The sequence below is a fragment of the Babylonia areolata genome, chromosome 18 (assembly GCF_041734735.1).
Source record: "Babylonia areolata isolate BAREFJ2019XMU chromosome 18, ASM4173473v1, whole genome shotgun sequence".
NCBI classification, from domain to species: domain Eukaryota; kingdom Metazoa; phylum Mollusca; class Gastropoda; order Neogastropoda; family Buccinidae; genus Babylonia; species Babylonia areolata.
In genome coordinates, this window is record NC_134893.1 from 49,447,052 (window position 1) to 49,475,000 (window position 27,949).

Below are 27,949 nucleotides of genomic sequence, written 5' to 3' on the forward strand. Positions count from 1 at the left end.
TTGAGTCGGGGGAGAAGTCTCTCTCATAGCTTTTGGACGGCGCATCATATGCTGCCATGCACATTTACATGAACTGAACAGATTGTATTTGCGTGCATGTGGCTGTATTGTCAAGTTTGTGTATGTCGTGTGTTACGAAGTGGGCTTTTTTTAATCACTGTTTTACTTTTGTCTGATGTCTTTTGAAGAATGTAGTTGAACTGGGAATGGGCGTATCGAAACCAATTCAGTGATAGGCGAAATGAGAGTGGGTGAAATAGGAACAGTCGAATCGGGATGACACCTGTGAAAGGCTTGCGCTGCACGCTTTCGAGCAACTGTCTTTTTGTGAGGGAAGGTCACTTGGTATTGAGACAGGAAGATTCGGTGGTCGCTATCTGTTATCAGTCCGTGTGGAGAGAATGGAGACACTGACAGCATGGAAAGCATTGGATCTTTCACTCTTAATTGTTTTTCATTTGTGGAACATCATCAGTTTTCCTGCAAAATAATTTCCTTGTTAAATCTCTTAGAGTACTTTTCCCACACGAAATTGAGAGCACATGGCCTGGTGTTCTGCCTTGTTTTGTTAGAAAAAAAAAAGTCAAAGGTTCCATAGCATGTTACGTCTACATTGGCGGTGACTTCATATTTCAGTGTGTCTTGAGTTCACCTTCCGCTAATTTTAACCTTACCCGTCTGAAGCCAGGTACCCATTCACACCTGAGTGAGGAAGTAAAATTCGTTTATTAGCAAGTTTACTTATCCGCTATTTGATCTTGTTCCTCTATCGTTTAATGCATTCTTGCACACAGAACCCGAGTTTACCATCTCGTTTGAAATACGTGTACACAGACCACCGCTTCGGCCTTGTAAGAGATGGAACTTTGGTGATTCAGGCAAGACTGGTACATGGGGAACTGCCGTCGTCTGCTTGGCGAAACTGTATGTATGTAGCATGTTCTGCACAGGAGTGGACTATCAACCTGTGGAATCGGTCAGTGGAGACGTGTTGGGGAGAGGAACGGTAAAATAAGAAACCGTTTCTGTCTTCAATATAGAAATGAGAGTGCTGTAACACATGCACTGTACAGTGCCCATGCTGTGTGAAGACGGAGGATCGTGACAGTGTAGCATCGTGTAGCACAAGGGTGCGCTGTGTCACTGGATTGGAACATGAACATGAAGCACATGGTTCATTCCGTTATGGATCCCCTGCGGCAGACTGAGTGACAGGATGACACGGCACCTCTTCCGGACAGACAACGTTATTGTTGGTCCTCTGTTCTGTGTGTGACGTTCTGCGTGACGCTCTCTGTCATGAACCGTGACGCTCTGAGTCATGAACCGTGACGCTCTGTGTCGTGAACCGCGACGCTCTGAGTCATGAACCGCGACACTGTGTCGTGAACCGTGACGCTCTGTGTCGTGAACCGAGACGCTCTGTGTTAGGAACAGTCGTGACGTCAGTGCCCAGTTCACGGACCTGTGCAGTACTGGCAACGTCAGAACAGTTGTGGGTCATCAGTCAGTAGTTCTGGCAGTGCCAACAGCATCTGAAGGGTGTAGACACAGGTATGAATGATTGGATTTTTTTGTTTTCGTTGTTTTTTTTTTCGTTCGTTAATAATGTTCTAAACACTCCAGGCGGTGTCTTAGACACCCATGCTTGTGGCGAGTTCCTGTCGATGGAGGGAAATGATGGCGGTCTCCACATAAGATGACGCTCCGTGACCAAATTGTTATTGTCTCCGATAAAAGGGGGCTTAGTAGGTGGTGTCCCGCGTATGTTAGATCCGAACCAAGCACTGGAAGTGACCCAGTGCCTGCCTACCATAGGTAGATCCCTGTAGACTGCTGGTACAGTGACTGTGGCACGTCCCCTCCCTACCTCCTCCAGAAAAAAAAATCGTTGTGATGCAAATGTTGATGTTCAGGGAAAAAGGGGAGGCGGGATAAACGTGCAAGTGGAAAGTTCGCCAGCTTGAAAACAGTGTGTAAAAGTCAAAGTCATTCAGTTTCAAGGAGGGAAAGGCTGGAGGCTGGAGGGTGGGGTTTTTTCTCTCCAGGTCTACAAGGGAGATAAATACGCAACAAATGCATTTTCTTTTTAGATATGCGTGACAGCATTTGCGTATGCGAGAGAGAGAGAGAATGCTCTTTCACACGCGCGCATTTTCAATCTGGCGTACCTCCAGTCCAACGTTTTACCTGTCTACCCTTCATTTTCCAAACATCGAACGCAGTTTTCAGTGGTGGTAGTAGAGATGCTAGTCCTTGGGGTTCCGTGTGAAATTAATTTGTTGCGGGGTGGGTGTGTCATTGAAACTGGACGATTAAGTGGTCTGTGTGTGAGACTGGAGTGACCGAAGGGCGGGGGCCACTGGATCGTTCACTTTCGATGACACGCCCACCCGCAACGAATAAATTTCACACGAAACCCGACGGACTAGCAAGCACCCTTGGTCATCGCTTCAGTGATTGCATTTGTTGGGTTTCAAATTGAGATTTACTAGGGGGAGGAACGGCCGAATCACAAAGTTGGACTTAGTGTATAGGATGCGGCCGTCCTCCCCCTTTTTTTAAAAAAAAAAAAAACCCAACAATTTATACTTATTCAAGTTTTCTACTGTTAAATACGATTGTGTCCGAATGTAAATCGCGAAATAAAATGTTTAATATGCTTATAAGCTTGTCATGTTCGTGTGATTTAAACCATAAAATAAAAATCACAATGAAACGTTTTTTCTTTTGTCTTTATTTACTGAATTTTTTTTTTTTTTTTTTTTAAAAGGGGGAGGAAATGCCGCCAAATATATACTAAGTCCAATTTTATGATTCGGCCGTTCCTCCCCCTAGTACAAATTTACAGCAATTTTAACTACGATATAGACAATTCACCCCTATTCAGTGTTCTGTAAAATTTCTTCCACTGCTTCCCCCCCCCCCCCCCCGAAACAACTGTGGTTACACATCTGATATTAAAAAAAACAAAATTGCCGTTTTAAACGAAAGCACATCGCCATGGGTAAAGCTCACCGACAATGAAATTCTGGAAATATTACTCATCTGGTAGTGCGACACCCCCCCCTCCAAACCAAACCCCCCCCAAAAAAATAAACCTGGACATGCTGCCAAAAGAGTAATTTAGCACTTAATAACCCCCTCCAATTAAATATAGAAAAACGCATTTACTCCTAATCTAAAGCACTACTTTACCAAACATTGTCGGTGAGCTTTTGCCCCATGACGATGTGCTATCGTCCATTATCCTGACAAGGGAAACAACTTGTGTAAGGCCCACATCAGGATCTGCCAAACCCCATTGGTCCACTTATGAATGCACATGCGTATCGGAAAAAAAAGAGTGCACAGCGAGCGGTCATTTTAGAAAGCGACAGCATGTACTCAGGTGCCAACCCTGAAATCCGATTCTTGTGGATTGACAACGAATCAATGATTTTAACCCCACTCCGCATAAATTCATTGATCGCAGTAAACATCCGAGGCGATAAAGTTTTCTGGAATCACAAGCATGAATCGCGCTTTTGGTACGAGGCCCCATCTGGTGGCTGGTCTATAACCTACAAACGAAAGATTTGGTGCGAGGACACACGTGAACAAAGCCTTGATTCTGAAATACACGAAAAGTTTATTTTCAAACCAGTGACGATCGATTTGGTACGAGGACATTTTCACGTGACAACAAAGCATTGGTGAACTGCATGACTTTTTCAGACAAGTGATTGATATCGCTTTTCATATGCAAAGTGTCACAGCCTGACTTTGTCCTGGTGCATAGAAATTTGTTTTTGTCGATTTTTTTTTCTTGCTAAAATCAACAGTGATTCGGCCAGTTCAGTACAGTGCTTTTATTTCGGACCATAAAGGAAACTGGCAAACACTCGATAGAACCGAATTAGTGATTCACTGAATATTTTGCGGTACTAAGATTAGTGGGTCGGTATGACTGACACCCCTGGATTATGTTGCGAATCCATCTTTTTTTTTCCCCCCAGAGAGCAACAGCAACTTATTAAAACTGCAAACTGAACCGTAATTTTTTTACGCTAATCGCGGAAGACATTTTTCTTGGTATTTACTAGTAACCCGCAAAGTGGACCAAAGGTGTTGACATCAACACGAGGGAATACAGGCCAAGTCACAGCACAAATACTAGACAACATGGGGTACATAGGTCTAGTCAATGCGATAAAACTAGAAACCAACATTGGCGGTGGGGGGTTACACACATATTCGCAGCATGAAAACTAGACAACACTGGGGAAAATGGCCTCACTGCATGGTAACTGACTTCAACAAGGGAATAAAGGCCTAGTCACTGCGTGATAACTGACATCAAGGGAATAAAGGCCTAGTCACTGCATAACTAGACATCAATAAGGATGAATAAAGGCCTAGTCACTGCATAATAATTAGACGACGACTTAGTTCGTGGGCTGCAACTCCCACGTTCACTCGTATGCACACGAGTGGGCTTTTACGTGTATGGCCGTTTTTACCCCGCCTTGCAGGCAGCCATACTCCGCTTTCGGGGGCGACATCAAGAAGTGGAATAAAGACCTAGTCACTGCATGATAACCAGACATCAGTAAATGCGAACAAAGGCTTAGTCAATGCATGATAACCAGACATCAGTAAGTGTAAATAAAAGAGTCACTGCATGATAACTAGACATTAACAAAGGGGAGTAAAAGCCATGTTACTGCATGATAACCAGACATCAGTAAGTGTGAATAAAGGCCTAGTCACTGCATGGTAATTAGACATCAATAAGGGGGAATAAAGGCCAAGTCACTGCATGATGACTAGACAACAAAGGGGGATAAAGGCCCAGTCACTGCATTATAACCAGACAACAAGGGCGAATTAAGGCCTAGTCACTGCATGATAACTAGACATTAACAAGGGATAGTAAAGGCCATGTCACTGCATGATAACTGACACCAATAAGGAGGGATAAAAGCATAGTAACTGCATGGTAACTAGACAGCAACAAAGGGGGATAAAGGCCTAGTCACTGCATGATAACCAGACAAGGAGGAATAAAGGCCTAGTCACTGCATAACGACATCAATAATGGGGAATAAATGCATAGTTACTGCATGATAACTAGACATCAATAAGGGGTGAATTAAGACATAGTCACTGCATGATAACTAGACATCAATAAGGGGGAATAAATGCATAGTCACTGCATGATAACTAGACATCAATAATGGGGAATAAATGCATAGTTACTACATGATAACTAGACATCAATAAGGGGGGAAAAAGACAGTCACTGCATGATAACTAGACATCAATAAGGGGGAATAAATGCATAGTTGCTACATGATAACTAGACATCAATAAGGGGGAATAAAGGCACAGTTACTACATGATAACTAGACATCAATAAGGGGGAAAAAAGACAGTCACTGCATGATAACTAGACATCAATAAGGGGGAATAAATGCATAGTTGCTACATGATAACTAGACATCAATAAGGGGGAAAAAAGACAGTCACTGCATGATAACTAGACATCAATAAGGGGTGAATTAAGACATAGTCACTGCATGATAACTTGACACTATGTGGAAATAAAGGCCTAGTCATTGCATGAACACTGGGCACCAACAGAGGGGATTATAAAGTCACTGCCCCGAGATCAGCATGTGGGGAAACAGGCCTAGTCACAGCATTAAAACTAGATATCAACATGGGGGAACAGAGACACAACCACTGGATATCAACCTAGTGGAGAACAGACCTAGTCACATTATGAAATCTGGACATCAGCATGGGGATGGTTGGGGTGGGTGGGTACAGACCTTGTCACAGCATAAAAACTAGATATGAACATGGGGGAATACTTGCCAAGTCACTGTATGGACATGGGGGGTATACAGACAGTAACTGAGAAAACAGGACAACGACATGGAGGAATACAGGCCTAATCACTACGAAAACAAAACATGGGGGAATACAGACCAAGTCACTAAAAAAAACAACAACAACTAGACATCAACATGGCGGAATACAGACCAGTCACTAAGGAAAAACAACATGGGGGAATACAGACCTAGTCACTAAGAAAAAAACATGGGGGAATACAGACCTAGTCACCAAGAAAAATCAACATGGGGAATACAGACCTAGTTACTACGGAAACTAGACATCAACATTGGGGAATACAGACCTAGTCACTAAGAAAACAAGACATCATAGGGGGAATACAGACCAAGTCACAAAGAAAACTAGACATCATCATTGGGGAATACAGGCCTAGTCACTAAGAAAAAAGACATCATCATAGGGGGAATATAGACCTAGTCACAAAAAAACAAGCAACTAGACATCATGGAGGAATGCAGACAGTCACAAAAACGTAGACATCATCATGGGGGAATACAGACATAGTCACTATGAAAACTAGACATCATTGGGGAATATAGACCAAGGCATTAAGAAAAATAGACATCATCATGGGGGAATACAGACCTAGTCACAAAAATACCAAGCGACTAGACATCATGGAGGAATGCAGACCTAGTCACTAAGAAAACTAGACATCATGGGGGAATACAGACAGTCACAAAAAAGTAGACATCATCATGGGGGAATACAGACAGTCACTATGAAAACTAGACGTCATCATTGGGGAATATAGACCAAGTCCCTACGAAAACTAGACATCAACATGGGGAATACAGACGCAGTCACAAAGAAAACTAGACATCATTGGGGAATACAGACCTAGTCACTATGAAAACTAGACATCATGGGGGAATACAGTCACTAAGTAAAACTTTTTACATGGGGGAATACACACCTAGTCACAAAGAAAAACAAGACATGAACATGGAGGTATACAGACCAAGTCACTAAGAAAACTAGACAACATGTGGGAATACAGACCAAGTCACAAAGTAAAACTTGACATGGGGGAATACAGACCGAGTCACTAAGAAGACTAATCATCATCATCGGGGAATACAGACCAAGTCGCTAAGAAAGCTAGACAATATGGAGGAATACGGACCATGTCACTACAAAAACTAGTCATCAACATGGGGGAATACAGACCAAGTCACTAAGAAAACTAGACAACATGAGGGAATCCAGACTTAATCACTATGAAAACTAGATATCATCGTGGGGGAATACAGACCAAGTCACTTCGAAAACTAGACATCATTGGTGAATACAGACCAAGTCACTAAGAAAACTAGACATCATTGGGGAATACAGACCACGTCACTAAGAAAACTAGACGTCATGGGGGAATACAGACCAAGTCACAAATAAAACTAGACATCATTGGGGAATACAGACCTCGTCACTAGGAAAACAAGACATCATCATAGGGGGAATACAGACCAAGTCACAAAGAAAACTAGACATCATCATTGGGGAATACAGGCCTAGTCACTAAGAAAAAAGACATCATCATAGGGGGAATATAGACCTAGTCACAAAAAAACAAGCAACTAGACATCATGGAGGAATGCAGACCTAGTCACTAAGAAAACTAGACATCATGGGGGAATTCAGACAGTCACAAAAACGTAGACATCATCATGGGGGAATACAGACATAGTCACTATGAAAACTAGACATCATTGGGGAATATAGACCAAGGCATTAAGAAAAATAGACATCATCATGGGGGAATACAGACCTAGTCACAAAAATACCAAGCGACTAGACATCATGGAGGAATGCAGACCTAGTCACTAAGAAAACTAGACATCATGGGGGAATACAGACAGTCACAAAAAAGTAGACATCATCATGGGGGAATACAGACATAGCCACTATGAAAACTAGACGTCATCATTGGGGAATATAGACCAAGTCACTACGAAAACTAGACATCAACATGGGGGAATACAGACGCAGTCACAAAGAAAACTAGACATCATTGGGGAATACAGACCTAGTCACTATGAAAACTAGACATCATGGGGGAATACAGTCACTAAGTAAAACTTTTAACATTGGGGAATACACACCTAGTCACAAAGAAAAACAAGACATGAACATGGAGGTATACAGACCAAGTCACTAAGAAAACTAGACAACATGTGGGAATACAGACCAAGTCACAAAGTAAAACTTGACATGGGGGAATACAGACCGAGTCACTAAGAAGCCTAATCATCATCATCGGGGAATACAGACCAAGTCGCTAAGAAAGCTAGACAATATGGAGGAATACGGACCATGTCACTACAAAAACTAGTCATCAACATTGGGGAATACAGACCAAGTCACTAAGAAAAATAGACAACATGAGGGAATCCAGACTTAATCACTATGAAAACTATATATCATCGTGGGGGAATACAGACCAAGTCACAAAGAAAACTAGACATCATCACTGGTGAATACAGACCAAGTCACTAAGAAAACTAGACATGGGGGAATACAGACCTAGTCACAAAGAAAACTAGACATCATTGGGGAATACAAACCTAGTCACTATGAAAACTAGACATCATGGGGGAATACAGACCAAGTCACTAAGAAAACTAGACATGGGGGAATACAGAACTAGTCACAAAGAAAACTAGACATCATCATCGAGGAATACAGACCAAGCCACTAAGAAAACTAGACATCATCATCGAGGAATACAGACCAAGCCACTAAGAAAACTAGACGTTATCACTGGGGAATACAGACCAAGTCACTAAGAAAACTAGACGTCATGGGGGAATACAGACCTAGTCACAAAGAAAACTAGACATCATTGGGGAATACAGACCTAGTCACTATGAAAACTAGACATCATTGGGGAATACAGACCAAGTCACTAAGAAAACTAGACATCATCATGGGGGAATACAGAAGTAGTCACAAAACTAGACATCATTGAGGAATACAGACCAAGCCACAAAGAAAACTAGACATCATGGGGGAATACAGACCTTGTCACTAAGGAAACTGGACATCATGGGGGAATACAGACCTAGTCACAAAGAAAACTAGACATTATCATTGGGGAATACAGACCTAGTCACTACGAAAACCAGACATCATGGCGGAATACAGACCTAGTCACAAAGAAAACTAGACATTATCACTGGGGAATACAGACCTAGTCACAAAGAAAACTTGACAACATGGGGGAATACAGACCTAGTCACAAAGAAAACTAGACAACATGGGAGAATACAGACCTAGTCACAAAGAAAACTTGACAACATGGGGGAATACAGACCTAGTCACTAAGAAAACTTGACAACATGGGAGAATACAGACCTAGTAACTGCCTGAAAACTGACTGGAGCGGAGCCATGCTGAACACGCCTGCTGGTCCTGAGGCACCAGACCTCAATGTTTCCGTTGCATAAACAAAGATAATGCACGCGCGTGTGTGTATATGCGCGCGCGTACTCGCAAATGAATAGCGGATTTCTGACGTGTTCTGTAGGTATTTTTGCAGTGTATATATTGTACAGCTGACCTACGCTTTCTATCACAGTTGTCTAGTCTCTGTCTCTCGTCCCGATGCACAGTTGAATAAAAGCTTGTTACATGACTTGCTAGGTTTTTCAAGATCAACGGAATTTCTGGATTCTATGAATAAAACTTCCTCCAAAATGAACGACATATCTGCATATAGTTTGTATTCACATTTTCAAGCCTTTCAAGACAGTTTCGATTCATAATAGCAATTATTGTTTGCCACATATGGAAAAAGGATTATATGAACTGCCCATTTTCAAAAGAAAAAGTTTTTTTTGCACTTAGAAAAGTAATGAATCGTAAAGCTGCTGGTTCCGACGGAATAATCAGATTTAATCATCATGTGAACGCTTTATATGATAAGGGTGCTTCTTCTGAAAATCAGGCACGAATTGATTACTCGATCGCTCCAAAAGAAAGGAGATAAATATAAAACTTACAACATGAGCATTTCACTTCTGATATCAGTGGCGAAGAGTTCAGAGCAGTTATTTGCAGTCTACGTAAGTATACAGAACACAACAGGTGAATATCACGTTTCTCTTTTTGCTCTTGCGCAAATCGTGTAATGACTTTAAAATGAGCGTTAGTCTATCAACATACATCTATCATAGCATATTCTGGCAAAAAACAAAACAAAAAACAAAACAACAACAAACAACAACAACAACAACAACAAAATTGAAATGTACAAGCACGTATAGTAATGTAAAAAAACAAAAACAAAACCGATCAATTTTACATTGGGAGTGATACAGGGTGATGCTTGTCGTCCAATTTCACTCTCATTATTACAAACTGATTAGCATTAAATGTTATAATTCCAGGACATGGTGCAAGATTTACAGTTATATTACATGCTGACGATAGTGTCTTGTTCTTAGAGACAACTATTGGTCTTCTGAGCGACTGAACGTGTAAAAACAACATCAAACTCAGTCCATGCGCTTGTGCACCAGGGATCAAGTGTTCACTTTGTAAACATTACATTGCAGGTGTTGTGTTCAACAGGATTTCGCCCTGAAGACACGTGTAAACAACACGTTCTTTTTTTATATTATAAACAAATACTTCTTTCTCAGAGGGACAACATTGAGAAAAAAAAGAAGAAAAAAAGATGCGCCGCTGATGTACTTGCCACCACGCAATTCTTTTTTTCTTGTCACCGTCGTACTTGTCACCACACGATTCCTTTTTCTTGTCACTGATGTACTGTCACTGGGTAAATCTTGTCACTGATGAACTTGTCACTTGGTGGAACAGAAGCCATCAGTTGTCCTGTGAGACCCAGCCACCTGCAGGATTCCGCCACTAGACCGCTGACCTGAAACATCCGAAACAAAGAATACCTCAATGACAAAACACATACGTCATAGCGCCCGCTTTCAATCATTACAGATAGAAAATAACCACAACGAGTAAGATTTTAGTAAGAGTTGTAGGTCTTCTTCATGGGTACTCAGTGCACGTCACCAAATTATACATTAAAAGCAAACAAATTCAAAATACGAGTATACCTTAAAGTGAAATGTAGCAATGAGAAAGTATTTCGCGAACAGAACAAGAAAAAGCCAGACAACATATTCATATTTCCATTGACCAGTGCCTTTATCAATGTGGTGTGTCTGATATGATAAAGGTATTTTGCGAATTAAGAAAAACAAACAACAAAAAAGTATCAATAAATTATTTTTCATTTTCCACTGACCACTGCTTTGACCAATGGACGTGTCAGATACTGACACAACAGAGCGTGGTTTCTTTTTATCTAGTCTTCTGGATTACAACGGTTTCCATTACAGTGCTTTTGTTTTGCTCATTGGCAACAATGCTGTAATAGTGATATGGTTACAGCCGGAATTGTCCCATGTTTGCCTTGGGATATCAGATATCTCTCTCCTTTGCTTTCACTCTTATAATAATATCGTAATAACAATACTAATACTCCTACCACTAAAAATAAAACAAGCATGTTGCCACTGTTAGTGATACACACACACACACACACACACACACACACACACACACACACATATATATATATCTATATCTATCTATCTATCTACATATATATACACACACACACTATTACTACTACGACTACATCTGCTAATTATAATAATGATAAAATAATAATAATAGTATGCATCATCATTATTATTCTTTATACTTTCACTGACAATGTCAACCTGCTTTTTTTATGGTGTTTGGTTGACCAGACTGAAAAGATAATGATACTGTGCGAAGTGCACATTTAAAGAAACATTAGGCGTGGTGAAACTGCTTGGTTAAAAACAAACAAACAACAACAACAACTTCAGCTGACAACAACAACAACTTCAGCTAACACCTTAAAAACAATCAGATATACACTATTTATAAACAACGAAAATTATAACAGTAATATGCAGGTGACAACATCAACCATTTATAATGACAGGTAACTCGGGTGGAGAGCATGTTCTTCTAAAGGAAACACGTGGCATTCCCGAGTCTATAACAGTCTCTCTCTCCACCAGCCCACCCACCCCCATCCATTCCGCTCTGTTAGTATACCCTATGTCTTTTACTACTACCTCCTCTCCCTACAAGCATGCATTGTATTGTACTGTATTGTATTGTACGGCGTACTCCAACATGGCAAGCGCTCCCATGGAGGCCAAAAGAAGCGCTTCAAAGACACTCTGAAAGCTTCCCTGAAGGCCTTCAACATCAGCCGCGACACATGGGAGCTGAATGCAATGGACAGACCAAAGTGGCGTTCAGCTGTCCACAAAGGCGCCAAATCCTGTGAGGCCAACAGAATCGCTGCAGCAGAGCAACGCAGACAGGCCAGGAAAAGCAGTGCCAGTAAGTCCCCGACAGCCGCCACCATCCCCTGTCCACACTGCGTCAGAACCTTCCGGCCGCGGATTGGCCTGACCAGTCATCTGCACACCCACAGATCCCAACCCTCCCCCCCACCCCCCAGGATGACGAGATGGTCCTCGTCGATCCCGACGGACGAACAACACTGTATTGTATTGTATTGTATTGTATTGTATTGTATTGCCTGTCTTTTCTTTTTCAACATATTTCTCTGGGTGAAATTCGCACTTTTCTCTCTTGGGAGTGGAGTCGCCACTGTACATTGTGGGGTGGGGTGGGGGGATGGAGGTAGAGAAAGAGGGGGAGAGAGAAGAGTGAGGGTGGAGAGAGTGATAAAACAGATTAATATCAACTCTACATTCCGTGAGTTATGCTTACATTATTATCCATGACTATTTGATACTAGCAACACTATAGTCCATGAATAATTCATGCCAACACTAAATTCCATGACTAATATCTATCATTTATTAATACCAACAATCACATAATCCATGACTCACACTAACACTATTATCCATGACTAATACCAACTACGCTATATTCCGGGACTAATTATCACTGACAATACTATCTTCCATGACTAATCAATAACTGAAAACCTCACCTGTATTCCATGACCTTTCTTCCTTTGTCCATCCACTTGTACCGGGAAGGTGTTGCGGTCGGGATGAAGCTGGCGATCCGCGGCAAGACGGGAGGCCTGGTGTAACGTCACGCTGAGGGCGGAGAGCGTGGAGCGTGTCTGAAACATTCCAGGAATAAGTGATACTGACACGACATCTTATGATTAATTAATACTAACACTATATTCCGTGACTAACTAATACTAACAACACAACATTTCATGACTAATGAATACTGACAGTAGAGTGGAGTTTAACGACCTTTACTCACATTATCCCGAAAATACCAGGTCTCTCCCTTACACACACACACACACACACGCGAGCGCTGCCATGAAAATGACAAAAAAACATGGCGCCCCCGTTTTGCATAGCAAAGTTTGCGCATGTGCGGGAAAAAAAAAGAACTAGCCAATGGCTAACTAGAGATACTTCCCCATCCTCCCAAACACTCACTCCTCCACCCCCACTCCCACCTTCGTGGCCAAATGAAAAGTGGCTGCACACAGAGTTGTCAACAACAAACTCACTGTGGACATGCACATGAGACTCAGCTCGCTCGGGCTTCACGTGCTTTCTGAACTAGGTTGTCAAAGGGGAGGTAAATATGACAGTAGGAGGAGGAGGAGGAGACAGAGAGAGAGAAAGAGAGAGAGAGAGAGAGAGAGAGAGAGAGAGAGAGAGCGCGATATAACCCGACGAATTAAAACGATGATTTTTTTTAATTTTCTTTTTACATTTATCACTTCTATCCCACCCTGCTCCTAAAAACTGTTCAGAGGTACAGAACCCCCCCCCCCCCCCAAAAAAAAAAAAAATTGATTACCACATTTTGATCATAACGTAGGATACCCACTCCCTCCTCTACCACCACCACCACTGACATATACCACAAACAAATAATATATATAATAATATATATATATCTACTTGCAAATCATAGGTGCATATTTCCACAATGCAATCCCATTTTCTCTCATATCATTTACGGAGATTGCACTGTTCTAGTTGAATCGGTTTGTATATTTCCCCCCTTTTATTCTCACACACACAAACACGCACACGCACACAGACACATACGAGTGGGCGCTCAAGCACACGTGCGCGCACGTTCACACACACACACTATATATATATTTTTTTTTCCTCACTTTATTTGTCTGTCTACACATTCAGGCATTTTGCGCACACGTGCACACAAGCAGATAACAAACAGACACACACAGACACAGACACAGACACACACACGCACTGAACAGACGAATTCTGAATTTAAAAAAAGAAAAGAAAGGACACGAACACAAACAGCTCCCACAACTCAGTGTATCCCCCCATGCATTCCAGCAGCACCCAGTTTTCCCACTGAGCTAAGTAAGCATCAGAGACAGATAGTTGAGAGGAAAAAAAAAAAGATGCTGCATAAACAGCATCCTTATAGCAGACAGTGTGAAACACTAGCCACAGCTTCTTCCTTTCCCTGCAAACTGTGGACCTGTGACTGTACCGAAGTGTCAGCGACCCATCATTAGTCAGGATACTTGGCGGCCTGTGGGGCTGCTAGCACTTCAACAACACTCTTCTATAAGTCTGTAGTGTCTTTGTGTCCCTAGCCTGTACGTGTGTGTGTAGTGTGTGTGAAGTGTGTGTGTGTGTGTGTGTGTGTGTGTGTGTGTGTGTGTGTGTGTAGTGTGTGTGTGTGTGTAGTGTGTGTGTGTGTGTGTGTGTGTGTGTGTGTGTGTGTAGGCAAATAGAGATGGGGAAAAGACACACAGACAGACAGACAGACACACATACATGCACACAAGAACACACACACACACACACACACACACACACACACACACACACACTACACACACACACACACACATAAAGAGAAAGGGAACCTGAGAACAAACAACAAAGAGAGAGAAAAAAAAGCCCAATAAAATAAATAAGACAAAACATTTCGACATACATACACAGAGAGTGACAGAGAGGCAAAAAACAGGGAGAGACAGAAAGAGACAGAGAGACAGAAAGGGAACCAGAGAACAAGCAAACAATTACACATACGCTCGGGCAAACACACACACACACACACACACACACACACACGCTTGGGCAAACACACACTTACACACACACACACACACACACACACACACACACACACACACACTCACAACCATCACCCATTCATCCATCTGTTTCTATGCCCCGTCACTACTCATCCCAATATATATCTCTCTATACCGCTCCAGATCTTATGATTGAATAAGTCCTGACATGCATGAACGCGTACACACACACACACACACTCACACTCACTCACACACACACACACACACACACACACACACACACACACACACACACACACACGCAGAAATCATACGCTATTCCCCTCAACGTAAATATTTTCCCGCTGAGTGAAGATTCGAAAGGGTTTAGTGATAACAACGAGCTATAACCACTCACCTAAAAACAAGACACATTATAGGCATCTCCCAGTCTCCGGAGACTATGAATAGCGCTGTGGGTGGTAATTGATAAAGCGTCTGGTGTGGCTTGACAGGCCAGTAAGTTGTCGTCCCACACTGCGCACAAAACAAAACAAAATAAGAAATTCACGATAACACACACACACACACACGAAATCCCTTTAATCTCACACGCAGGAGCATGAGCAACACAATAATCAAGACAGGTAGTCGTTGTTGTGAGAAATAAAAGACATGGTGCAGATACAGACATGGTAAGATACGACATATACAATAACAGTTCACGATCATCCACTGTCCCACATACCACACAAACCTTTTCCATGCCACCAGAAAAGAGAAAGGGAAAGAAAAAAAAGCACCCAGAGAAGCTAAGTGCAAGCAGCTCCTCTTTAGGAGAGTGTATAAGGAAAAAAGAAAGAAAGAAAGAAAGAAAGAAATACCAACAACAGTTCTTTTAGATAAATCAAGGCTGGGTGTATTTCGGGAAAATGGCTGACAGCGCCTTTTTGCGACTCACTGTTGTTCCCTGAAAACTGATGGCTGTCTGGATGTTAGCAGCTGGCTCCCTGGTCTCTGACTACATCATCCAGCACTCTCTGACGTTCATGTTTAACCCCATGACTCCCGACTCCCTATATAATAATTGTGACCAATGTGCCAAGGGTTTCGAAGGCGGTTTCTACTTTTTGCGAAGGCCTGACTAGACGCGTTGGGTTACGCTGCTGGTCAGGCATCTGCTTGGCAGATGTGGTGTAGCGTATATGGATTTGTCCGAACGCAGTGACGCCTCCTTGAGCTACTGAAACTGAAACTGTAACTGTGAACATATCAATGGTGAAATTGATTTACTGAACACCAGTGATGCGACCCCAAGAGGGAAAAGTCTCCACATACAGGATCGTGAATGACATCCTGACCTGTAATCTCAGTTTTATCACTGTGAGATGACAGCCTTTCCTTTCCTTGACGATCGTTTTTAGTCAGCAGCATTGAAGGAGTTAATACTGCGGGCTGCCAGTGTGCTTGATGTAGTGAACGTCTGGACTGTGGTACAGCTGTTCGGTCCTCTCCCCCTTCCCCCTTTCTGGGGAACGTATGGTCAGCTAGCTTGACACAGGATGGGGATGAAAGAACGAGGAAGTGGTGGACGAAAAGGAGAGGGAAATGGGGAGGAAGGAAAGAAGAGACAGACACACACACACACACAGAGAGAGAGAGAGAGAGAGAGAGAGAATCAGAGAGAGAGAGAGAATCAGAGAAAGAAAGAGAGACAAACAGATAGAGAGACGGAGCCAGCCAGACAGACAGACAGAGAGAGGTGGGTTTCTATTTCGTCATTAGGTGTTCTTGTTCCAAATTTGTTTGGCATTACTATAAGTAACTATAAGCAATAAAGGAGAAAGTAGAAATGAACGAAGAAGAAGAAGAAGAAGAAGAAGAAGAAGAAGAAGAAGAAGAAAAGAGTCATTTTAACATGAATGACAAGAAAAAAAAAAACCCACTGGAGAGGACGGGAAAGAAATAAAGAAAAAACAAAAACAAACAAAACAAAGTCATTAATACATTATCCTAGTTAACATGTCTCTTTATGAGAAGGATGGTGATGAAATGGAAGAAGTGTGGCCATTTTCTTCATTTTAATAAATCCAATTTTACTTGCATTCATTTTATTCTATTATTTCCTTTACATTCATTTAGACATAACCTTGCCACTCACATTAAGGTCTTTAACGGAAGTGACGTTATCAGTAAAGTAGGGTCGCTTTTTTGAGTGACCTTGGGGGAGATCGTGTCTGCTTAGCTGTCCATCTTCATTAATGATAGCATAACGAGATTTCTCGGATCAGAATGATCTGAGCAGCTCTGTGCACGATTGATGTTTGTTTGTTTCTTTCTTCTTTCCTTCCTTCCTTCTCTATCTCTTGTCTTCTTCCTTACTTATATCTCTTTTCTCTTTCTCTTCCACATTTTCTATATCTTCCTTTTTTCCCGTTTTCCTTCGTTTAATCCGATAACTGAATAGTAGAGGAAAACAAGAGTGTGAAATGAAGTCTCAAATCAAGTCTTCAGTCAATGGGTATTGATCCTAAGGTAGACAGAACCGCCACGAGTTGCCTGCCGTGCTTTAACCCCTTCTATTCCTGCCCTCCGACCTCTCCTTCACTGCACGAACCTGTGTTATACCACTGGTGGTATCAGCCTCTTCATGTTACATAAGGAAAAGATACACCGCTGATCCATGGAGGTCTGAAGAGGAGTTAACGGGAACATGGGAGTTTAATCCTCCCACCCCCCGCACCATTTTGGGAACAAATTTCTGCGAGCAAGGCGTTCTCAATACAGGCTTTACTTGACACGTCCTTCTAGCTATGGAAGTCAAGCATGTTTCCACAACTGAAACAGTGGGGCACTCACCCCCCACCGCCCCCCACCCCCAGTCGCCCCCCTCTCTATCTGTCTCTCTGTCTCTTTCTTTCTCTGTGTCTCCGTCTGCTTCTGTATCTGTTTTAATTTGTCTCTGTCTCTGTCTCTCTGTTTAAACTTTTCCATGATTACACGGAGTAAGCCCTCACTAGCACTGCATACAAGTTTAAAGAAAGAGGGTGATTACACCAAATCTATCAATCCGTCCTCGCATTAATATAAACGTTTAATTAAGCTTTCTGCCTTTTCACAGGTCACTGGACAAGTAGGCTAAACGTGTTCCGTGATAGGTATTCAGAGCCCGGTAAAGGTAGAGTTGCCGCCTTATGAATCCAACAAAATAACAAACGTGTTTGTATCAACTATTGTAGGCATCCTAAATGTGTGGGAAGAAGAAGAAGAAGAAGAAGAATTTGGAGGAGAGGGAGAGGAGGAGTTAAAACCACGGAGTGTGCGATGCAGACACTGCCAAATAGAAACTGTTCGCAAATTAACCGCCTTTTGTAGTTTTGGTTTCTTTTACATTTGAATACAATTGTTCCTGGTGTTATATATCTTTTTGTTACATTTTCATTCGCCAAAGTTTACAGAGAAATTAATTTTTTCTATCGATAATGAATTAACCCCTCGTCCCTCCCCCCTCTCTCCCACTCTCTCTCTGTGTCTCTCTCACACAATCCATTCTCTTGTTCGTTTTCACAAACATTGTCCTTAATTTTCAATTTTCTCTTCTTTGCAAGACTTCCCTCGTGATGTACGTGCAGTCATTTTCACAAGCAGATTCAATTAGACTGCATTATCAATTCTGTGCAACAGCGGAAGCATGGGAAGCAATCAAAAAGCAAAGTACTGAGCACAGACCAATCAGATGATCCCGACTGTGCATCTGTTCTTTTCGGCTGTGCTGTTTGCTTTGGCACTTGGCTCAAGTTCCTGATATGTGTTTCCTATGCAGTTTGTTTAAAACACTTAACTGGAAAAAAAAATCATTTCTTATTCAGGAAACAAAGTCTGAGTTCGTTTTTCCTTCCTAAGTCCATCCCTCTTTCTTTGTGTATTGAAGTTGTTTTGCTTTTCTTTACAAATTGCTCGTCACTTTAGTCCTCTATTCAAAGCGAGGACTGGATGCAATGAAAGATAACATAAAGATAAAGACTTTTTCTTGTCTTGTCACTTTCTCTCGCAAACATATACAATTGCACTCGTTGGCTTGTGCGCGGAGACACACACACACACACACACACACACACACACACACACATTGAGAAAAAGAGATATCAGGGTTTCTCTTTACAATAAGAAGAATGGCACAAGCCACTTCACAAAATGACCAAAACTTTTTGCCCACAAGAGAAGTGAAGGAAATGATACAGATGTGGAGAGTGAAAGCTTGGGAACTGCATGAACTCGGGCACAAAATTCTCAGTGATTTATTTCCTATCAAAAAAATCACCAAACTTGCCCTCAGGCACTTTCTCCACTCTCGTTTCTGGGGCTTCTGTCTTTTGGTTTCTTCTTCCTTCTCTCCTTCCCCTGGTCTTATCTGTCCCTTTGTTCTTCCCTCTGTAGTGCACTGTATTGTGTCGCGTCGCGTCGCGTTGCGTTGCGTTGCTTTGTTTTGCGTTGCGTGGCGTTGTATTGCATTGCTTTGTATTACGAGTATTAAGCTTTGTCACAACAATTTTCTTCTGTGTGAAACTGAGGCTGCTCTCCCCAGGGAGAGTTGGCTACAATGTTGCAGTGCAGCGTCACCCACTTTTTGTTGTACCTGCAAGTGACAACACAACGGACAACCATTTCGTTGACATGCGTTCTGTGCGGCAGCAGGCCATCAGTGCATTCAAACAAAAGGACGGGACAGGGTCAAGTTCACAGGATTTCGGACAAGCGCTCAAACACACTTTCTTCACAATTTCCTCTGTGACCGGGTGGGAACAATGCACAGCAGGAGCAGTGTACTCGTCCTCTTTGACAGGTGGAGATGGAGACACAATACAGGCAAGGTTTCTCGCCAACAAACACGACATATTTCACCAGTAAAGATGTCGGAAAACTTCTGAGGGAGTTCATGCACGGGAAATACTGTAGGGAGAGAAGTGTTCTTCATTTTTCCGAGTGGGTTGTTCGTAACATTAAACAACTGGCTGTGGTGCATGCAAGGATTTTGAAGAGTAAAACATTAACTTCAGTACGGAGCAAAAATATAGGGTCTTGACACAGCTGCAATACACTGTGTGAAAAAAAAATTATGTACTTTGAAATTTTTTTTATAGGAGCATCTCTACAAACTCCTAATGATCACGTCTATGGTGAGCCAGACATACCCAGTATCATTGCATTCTACTGTTACATGTATTAAGTAATGAACACAGACTGCAAACATAAAAGCATACAAAATGCTGTTAGAAATAGATAACAAGGGTACAGGAAATGGGTTTAAAATATGAGAAAGAAGCTGTACAAATTTGGTTTTTGTATGGCTCAGTCAAGGTGTTGAAGTTATAGATATTTTTATCCACGTGTTTCGCGAAAAACTTGTTGATGGAACATCGCGAAAGTCGGAATTCTTAAGTCCAAGACAGTGGCAGATTCAGTGCATTCAGAATAATCAGTAAGTTAAAGTGTCCCAGTTCACATGCATATTTATAGACATTTGAAGAATATAATGACGAAATTTAGATTCGGTGTCTCTGATCTTTTCACTCATCAGTATCGCTATAGGCAATCAACTACTTGCAATTTTCTATGATCACAGTGCAAATATATAACCGAGGTCCATTTTGTGCCGAGATATCCTGTACTACTAATTATTAGATGATAATTCATTCCACTAAGATTCTACAAACGGCCTTGTTTAAATTATTTAAGCTCATTTTGTTAATGTCGTCTGCTAATGAAACTTTTGTACACCATTTTGCTTATCATTCATTTAGAACATCTAAACGGGGCGTCGTAAGAAGTAGTATAAATATGCGACTGTCTGTCATTTTCATGTGTACCTCCTTCTTAAAGTCTACGGTCTTTATGAATAAAACCTCTCTCTCTCTCTCTCTCTGCCTCTGTCTGTATGTCTGTCTGTCTGTCTGTCTCTCCCCTAACACACACACCATACACACACCATACAGATATACGTTTTATTGGAATAAAATAAACTAAAAGATTTTTTCACCACACCCTCGCAAAAAAGCGAAGAAGAAAAAGAAGAAGTAGAAGAGTCTTCAATCTCTTTCGCTCTCCGCTAACCTCTCTCTTTCTCTCTCTCTCTGTGCCAAAGAATAAGGTTGAAAAATGAGTTTCTACTCCGAAGATGAAGGCAACAGTTACTGATGTATGACAAGGAAAAGAAGAAGAAGAAGAAGAAGGAAAAAAAAGGTTCCCGATTTTTCCAGTGACTTACTCTGGATGAGATTCTGGTTAGTGGCAGGAAGCTGCTTAACGTCCCCTCTCTTGCGGTCATGGCGATATATATCGATTTATCTGATCTGACTTTGGGGGAAAAAAAGCAAGAAAAAAAGCGAAACGGGTTAAAAAAAAAAATGTGTGAGATACGTGTCATCGGGAAAGCAGGGTTTTTTTTTTGTTACCTTTTTTTTTTGTTGTTGTTGCGATCTTCATTCTTTTTTTCTTCAGCTTTCCAGGGTAGTTCCACTAGTTTCTAGCCTCCCGTAAAATCACGATAATTGCAGTACTGCTAAAAACGAGTGTCGCCTTCTCTCTCTCTCTGTCTCTCTCTCTCTCTGTCTCTCTCTCTCTCTGTCTCTCTCTCTCTTTACTTTCCCTTTTCCTTTTCTACCATTTACAAGAAGAGTGAGTGGTAGCTTGCTCTGTTGAAAGACCACACAAGATCGCTGATAGAACCGTACAGGCTTACAGAACCAAGGGTTGTGTGTGTGTGTGTTTTGTGTGTGTGTGTGTGTGTGTGTGTGTGTGTGTGTGTGTGTGTGTGTGTGTGTGTGTGTGTTGTATGCGTGTGTGTATGTATGTGTGTGTGTGTGTGTGTGTGTGTGTGTGTGTGTGTGTGTGTGTGATATCTCCCTGACTTTGGTATGACCTCATGGCAAAGTGCCGTTCATTCTTTGCGAAGTGCTCTCTCCCTCCGTCCTTCCATGCTTTCAGTTCCGTGGTGGAACCCTGCCAGTTTTGCCAGTGGTTCTGGTTCCATTTCCCTATGATGAGTGCAGAAGTCAACAGAGCAGGTACAGTTCGTCCTATTACCGTTTCGCCTACTTTTTTTTTGTTTTTTTTGATCAAGCTGTCAGTCAACAGCCTCTTGGTGAGAGTTTGACTCTTTGTCCCGCGGGATTCGTGTACCCGCCCTTCCCGTTTCGCCTACTTAGCCTCTCTCTCTCTCTCTCTCTCTCTCTCTCTCTCTGTGTGTGTGTGTGTGTGTGTGTGTGTGTGTGTGTGTGTGTGTGTGTGTGTGTGTGTGTGTGAGTATGTGTGTGTGTGTGTGTGTGTGTGTGTATGAGTGTGAGTGCGTGTGTGTCTGTGTGTGTGTGTGTGTGTGTGTGTGTGTGTGTGTGAGTGTGTGTGTGTGTGTGTGTGTGTGTGTGTGTGTGTGTGTGTGTGTGTGTGTGTGTGTGTGTGTGTGTGTGTGTGTGTGTGTGTGTGTGTGTGAGTGTTTGCGCGCAAACACACAAGAGCAGACGGGTGGGAGGAGGGTGTGGGTATGACATGGAAAGGTTCCAGACCTTCAGTTCACACGCACGCACGCAAACACACACGCACGTACACGGTCCAATGAAAAAAGAAATAGATTTGCATTTTAAAACACATACTCTTGGACACACACACACACACGCGCGCGCGCGCACGCACACACACACACTCCATCACTCCCTTCCTCCCTCACTCACATTCTCATACGCCGCGCCATTGAGGACATAGCTGTACTGTGGATGGACGAAACAGGGAACACCAATTTATTTAGTGATAGACGATTCAGAAATCGACGAACCGGGACTCCAAGTCAGTCAACATCTCTCTCTGGCATCCCGTGGAATCGTAACACAAATACAGAAAATAACAATTATAGATGATGTCACACAGAAGGACAACGCAATCCTGCTGTGTCGATTCTAACCCCCCCCCCCCTCCACCCCCACCCCTGCCCCCCACACCCCCACACCCCCAATCTCCCACCCCACCCTTCCACCTTCGAGTCTGGGTGTCAGCTGTCATCTCCACTCGGACAATACCACCACTCCTGATTTTTTTTTTTTCATTAAACGTGAAGTCGGCACTGGTGTGTACAGGGCGGAGACGTTGGAAATAACAAATCCCGGCATCACGAAGATCTCGACCTCCTTCAGAGAGTGCCTCAGACACTCTTCTGCATCTCAAGTGGTCTGACAGAGTGAGAAATGATAACTTCTTGAGAGGAGGGGGAAAAAAAAAAAAGGGTCAGCGAAGATCACAGGTCGAGCTCAGAAGAGAGCAGCCATGTAGAATCTGTCTTTATTGCGCAGCGTACACAGTAGAGCCACATGTTGGGGAATGTTGGGAATAAGGAAGAAGAAACTGGTGTGTTGAATTGTGAACTTTTTTTTTTTTTCGTTTTGTAAAAGCAGCCACGCAACGTCTTCACGTCTTCGGACAAGTTCTGAACTGAAGGCCTGAAACAGAGGGGAGGAGCAACAGAGAGAGAGAGAGAGAGAGAGAGAGAGAGAGAGAGAGAGAGAGAGAGACAGACAGACAGACAGACAGACAGATATAAAGAGAAAGACATGGACAGGGACAGAGAGCGAGAGAGAGAGAGAGAGAGAGAGAGAGAGAGAGAGAGAGAGAGAGAGAGAGAGAGAGAGAGAGAGAGAGAGAGAGAGAGAGAAAAGGCGACCTTCGTTTTTAGCAGTACTCCAATTATCGTGATTTTACGGGTGGCTTGAAACTAGTGGAACTACCCTGGAAAGCTGAAGAAAAAAAGAATGAAGATCGCAACAACAAAAGAGAGAGAGAGAGAGAGAGAGAGAGAGAGAGAGAGAGAGAGAGAGAGCGAGAGAGAGAGAGAGCGAGAGAGAGCGAGAAAGAGAGTGAGAGAGCGAGATAGAGAGAGCGAAAGAAAGAGAGAGAGCGAGATAGAGATAGAGAGAGAGAGAGCGAGACAGAGAGAGAGAGCGAGACAGAGAGAGAGAGCGAGACACAGAGAGAGAGAGAGAGAGAGAGAGAGAGAGAGAGAGAGAGAAGGGGGGCGGGCGCACGGGTTCCACTTTCTGAAGGTGGGGTCTGCACAAAATAAGCGTTGGACTGGGATCCATTGGATCATGACCAAGAGGCTTAGGATGGAAAGGCACAGTACACGGATGGGATCTTATTCCCTTGTAATTTCGTTGTCATCATATCGCATGATGAAAGTCCTGGGAAAGAGTCAAACCAATACAACAGCAACAATGAAACAAAGAAAATGAAACAAAACAAAAAAGGGAAGGAAAAAAACCCTTCTAAGATGTGAAAACTAACAGCATACAAGAATAGCATCAAAGTATGATTAAAAAGGAACTGGACTATCTGTCATTCTCTCTCCCTCTGTCTCTGTTTCTGTATCTATCTATGTATCTATGCATGTATGTATGTATCTATCTATCGATCGATCTGTCTGTCTACCTATCTGTCTATCTATCCTATTTATCTATCTAGACGCCTGGAGTCTACTCCATCTACCTGTCTATTTCTGTCTCTCTTACCCCCACCCCACCTCCTCTCTCTTTCTTTCTCTCTAATTCTCTCCGTCAACTGATGATGGTTGAAAAATAAGTAAGAATAAGTTTGCATTCTGAAATGTAGGTCAGCAGTTACTGGCGCGTGACGAAAGAGGAAAAGAATATCTCTGGTGCAGACTGCTGCTTCCATGCCATCTCCTGAATTTTTCCAGTACACTTGGTCTGGAAAAAAAAAACCCGTCTTTTGCCCACTCATCCATAAGCTGCTGCTTTACAGCCCTCTCTTCCCCTTGCTGGCGTTTGTGTGGATCCATTTGATCTTTATCTTTTACATAAAAGACGAAACTTGGTGGATATCCGTTATATTCACGTCAATAAAGCAGTGACTGTGTGCGAGTATCTCTCTCCTAGCGGGGTTGGGGGGTGGGGGGGGGGTTGGGGGGTGGGGGGTGCGGGGGGGGGATGTTACTCTTGCATCAGGTCTCCTAAGGATAGGCCTACTGTGAACACTTTCCCTTCCTACCCTATTCAGACTTCAAATCCAGTGTTGTTTTTGTTTCGTTGTCTGGCTATTTTTTGAAAGAAAAGAAAAAAAAAGAAAAAAGAGAATAAATATCCAGCTCTATGCCATTTTTCTCGCTCATTATTTCCATCTCTGCTGTTTGCTGATTTTTCTCGTTTGTCAACGTTTTCATTGAGTTGTAGGTTCTGTCGGAGGCACTTGTCGAAGAAAGTTGGATTTTGTTGATGCTGGGGTTTCTAATTTCCCGTGCCTCTGCTCCGCACACCAGTTCTGACTTTTGTGCGTTTAATGAAAACCCGGAGCGTTGTCTGCGAAGAAATTAATAGCAGCTGACATCCAGGCTGGGAGAAGACCTGACCAGGCAGCTACAGGACTCCATTGTTCAGGTCTGAGTCCATCTATAATTAGTTTCCATATATACTGTATGTGGCCACGGGATGCCAGACACAGATGTTGGCTTTTCTACTCAAAGGGGAATGGGATTTCTGGCAGACGGTCGGGTTCCACACATGATGGAGAGCGCTTCTCTGATGCCAGACAACTGTTGGATGGCGGTGGTGGGGGTGGGGGGTGGGGTGGGTGGGAGGGGATCATAGCCCTTGGTTCTATTAGTCTGTCCATTCCATCGGTAGGTAGTTTTGTGGTCATTCATCAGTGTATGTCACGACTCTTGTCGTAAATGACGATATGAAAATGGAAAGTAAACAGAGTAGAGGATACTAAATGGTTGCATACTTCTGAAAGAGAGACGTGTTCGCTTCGTATTTTTTTTTTTTTTTTTTTTGCTTTGAAGAAATGTGCGCGAGGTCTGTTCAAAACAAACGAAGATCTGTGACAATCTGCTCATCAGGTCGTTTGTTTGCGCGGTCACACAGCGTCATCAAGAGGGCGAACTCGCCTCCCCCCCCCAACCCTCTCCCCCCTCCCACAAAACAAACACACAGTATATAGACATGAAGTTTTGTTGACTGTATATTCTGTCATGGCAGCACTGTATGTTGAGAATTGTAGAGAACAGAAAGACAGGAAAACTAACAGCGTTCAGGTTCAGCGTCAAAGAATCATTGACGAAACAAAAGGTTATGCAGAAGCGCAAGTAAAGTCAAGGCAAGGCAAGGCAAGGCAAGGCAAGTGTGTGTGTGTGTGTGTGTGTGTGTGTGTGTGTGTGTGTGTGTGTGTGTGTGTGTGTGTGTGTGTGTGTGTGTGTGTGTGTGTGTGTTTGGGTGCATTTTTACATTCACAAGGGATCGTGATTTCGTGCGTTTTGTTTTATTTCTCTCTCTCTGTGCATTTTTCCATTCACAAGGGATCGTGATTTCATGACTTTTGGTTTATACCTCTCTCTCTCTCTCACTCTCTTCCTCTCTCGCTTTTATTATAAAAGTCATGACGTCTTCGTTAAATATAATATGTAAACAAAAGATAGAGCCTTTCACGTTGACCACTAAAACACAAAGATAGTCTTTGCTTCTCATGGTGCAGACAGACATACTCACTGTCCAACTGCCATGCATGGGCATAAAGCAGTATTCCACTCCACAACTGTTTCGTTTTCAGATAAGATCAAATGGATCACTATAAACGGCCAGGAACGTAAGAGGGGACTGTAAACTCAGCATACGGATGGCTAGCCACAAGCCTGGGTCACATCCAGAAGAGGTCACTGGACAAAAAAAACAACAACAACAACAAAAAACAAACAAACTCACAAGTGGTTTGGAGCTGGCGTTTGCACCAGAAAGATATTTTTTCTTTCATTTCGAGTCGTGTGACAGTAACTGTTGCTCTCGTCTTCAGAGTGCAAACTGATTTTTCAACCACCTTTTTATTTATTTATTTATTTTTTTTTTTACACCGAAATAGAGAAAGGGATGGTGGTGGTGGTGTGTCCATCGAGATCGATGATGACCATCGTTGTCATCCAGCTGGGGGATGGGGGGAGGGTGGTTGTGGGGTGGGGGGGGGGAGGATGCTCATGAATCTATCTGTGAATGCGCAGATGGCTGAATAGTCCAATCTGCGCACGAAATGTTCGCTGACAGTTGGGGCAGACAAAGACAGGCAAACCATTGTCAGGGAGCTTGTTTGCCCGTGACTTTCTGGCCTGCCTCTTCTGAACAGCTGCAGCAGTCCTGTTGGCCTCGCACAACTTGGCGCCTTTGTGCACAGCAGCGCGCCATTTGTCACGGTCTACTGCAGATTCCTCCCAGGAGTCAGGGTTGATATCAAACGCTTTAAGAGAGACTTTCAGAGTATCTCTGAAGCGCTTCTTCCGACCTCCGTGTGATCTCTTCCCTTGTTGCAGCTCGCCATAGAAGAGCCTTTTGGGCAGCCGATGGTCTGGCATGCGCGCCACGTGTCCAGCCCAGCGAAGCTGGGACTGCATCAGGATGGTGAAGATGCTGGGAAGGGTGGCTTTTGCGAGCACCTCTGTGTCTGGGGTCCTGTCTTGCCACTTGATGTTCAGTAGCTTCCTGAGGCATGTTGTGTGGAAGTGGTTCAGCTTCTTGGCATGTCGTTGGTACACTGTCCAAGTTTCGCAGGCGTACAGTAGTGTGGGGAGAACTACTGCTCTGTAGACCTTTAGCTTGGTCTCAAGACTAATGCCGGGAAAGGGATAGTAGAAGGTAGGTATACAGGTGGTATAGAGAAGTAGATAGAAACGAGGACGGAGCAGAAGAGGAACTTATACTGGAGAAAAATCGACAGTGAGTATGTAAGGAAAGCAAGCGAAAAAGAGTAAGAAAGAAAGATAAAGTGAGGGGGAGAGAGAGAGAGAGAGAGAGAGAGAGAGAGAGAGAGAGAGAGAGAGAACACTGAACACTGAACACTTTAATGTCAATAGCTTTACAGCCCTAATGACATGGGGGTTCATAATACAAATAACAACATGCATCAATAGTAATA

The 27,949-nt window shown here is 42.9% G+C and overlaps 1 protein-coding gene across 1 annotated transcript; it reads right to left on the reverse strand.

Annotated features, from left to right (window-relative positions):
* Positions 1-1,319: 1,319 nt before the first annotated feature.
* On the reverse strand, positions 1,320-23,351 carry LOC143292269 (uncharacterized). Its single transcript, XM_076602456.1, has 5 exons — positions 23,337-23,351; positions 22,720-22,755; positions 12,935-13,072; positions 10,673-10,783; positions 1,320-1,400 (listed from the first exon to the last, which is right to left on the reverse strand). The coding sequence occupies exons 1-5, from the start codon at positions 23,349-23,351 to the stop codon at positions 1,320-1,322; spliced, it is 381 nt and encodes a 126-aa protein (XP_076458571.1).
* Between the last annotated feature and the right edge of the window lie 4,598 nt (positions 23,352-27,949).

What these genes read in the sequence shown, in the direction of transcription:
- LOC143292269 (XM_076602456.1), bottom strand. An exon ending in ATGGCGCGGCGTATGAGAAT is followed by an intron (nt 13,073 to 22,719) that starts GTGAGTGAGGGA and finishes GGAATGTTTCAG; the next exon opens with ACACGCTCCACGCTCTCCGC. An exon ending in AGAAAGGTCATGGAATACAG is followed by an intron (nt 10,784 to 12,934) that starts GTGAGGTTTTCA and finishes CGGATGTTTCAG; the next exon opens with GTCAGCGGTCTAGTGGCGGA.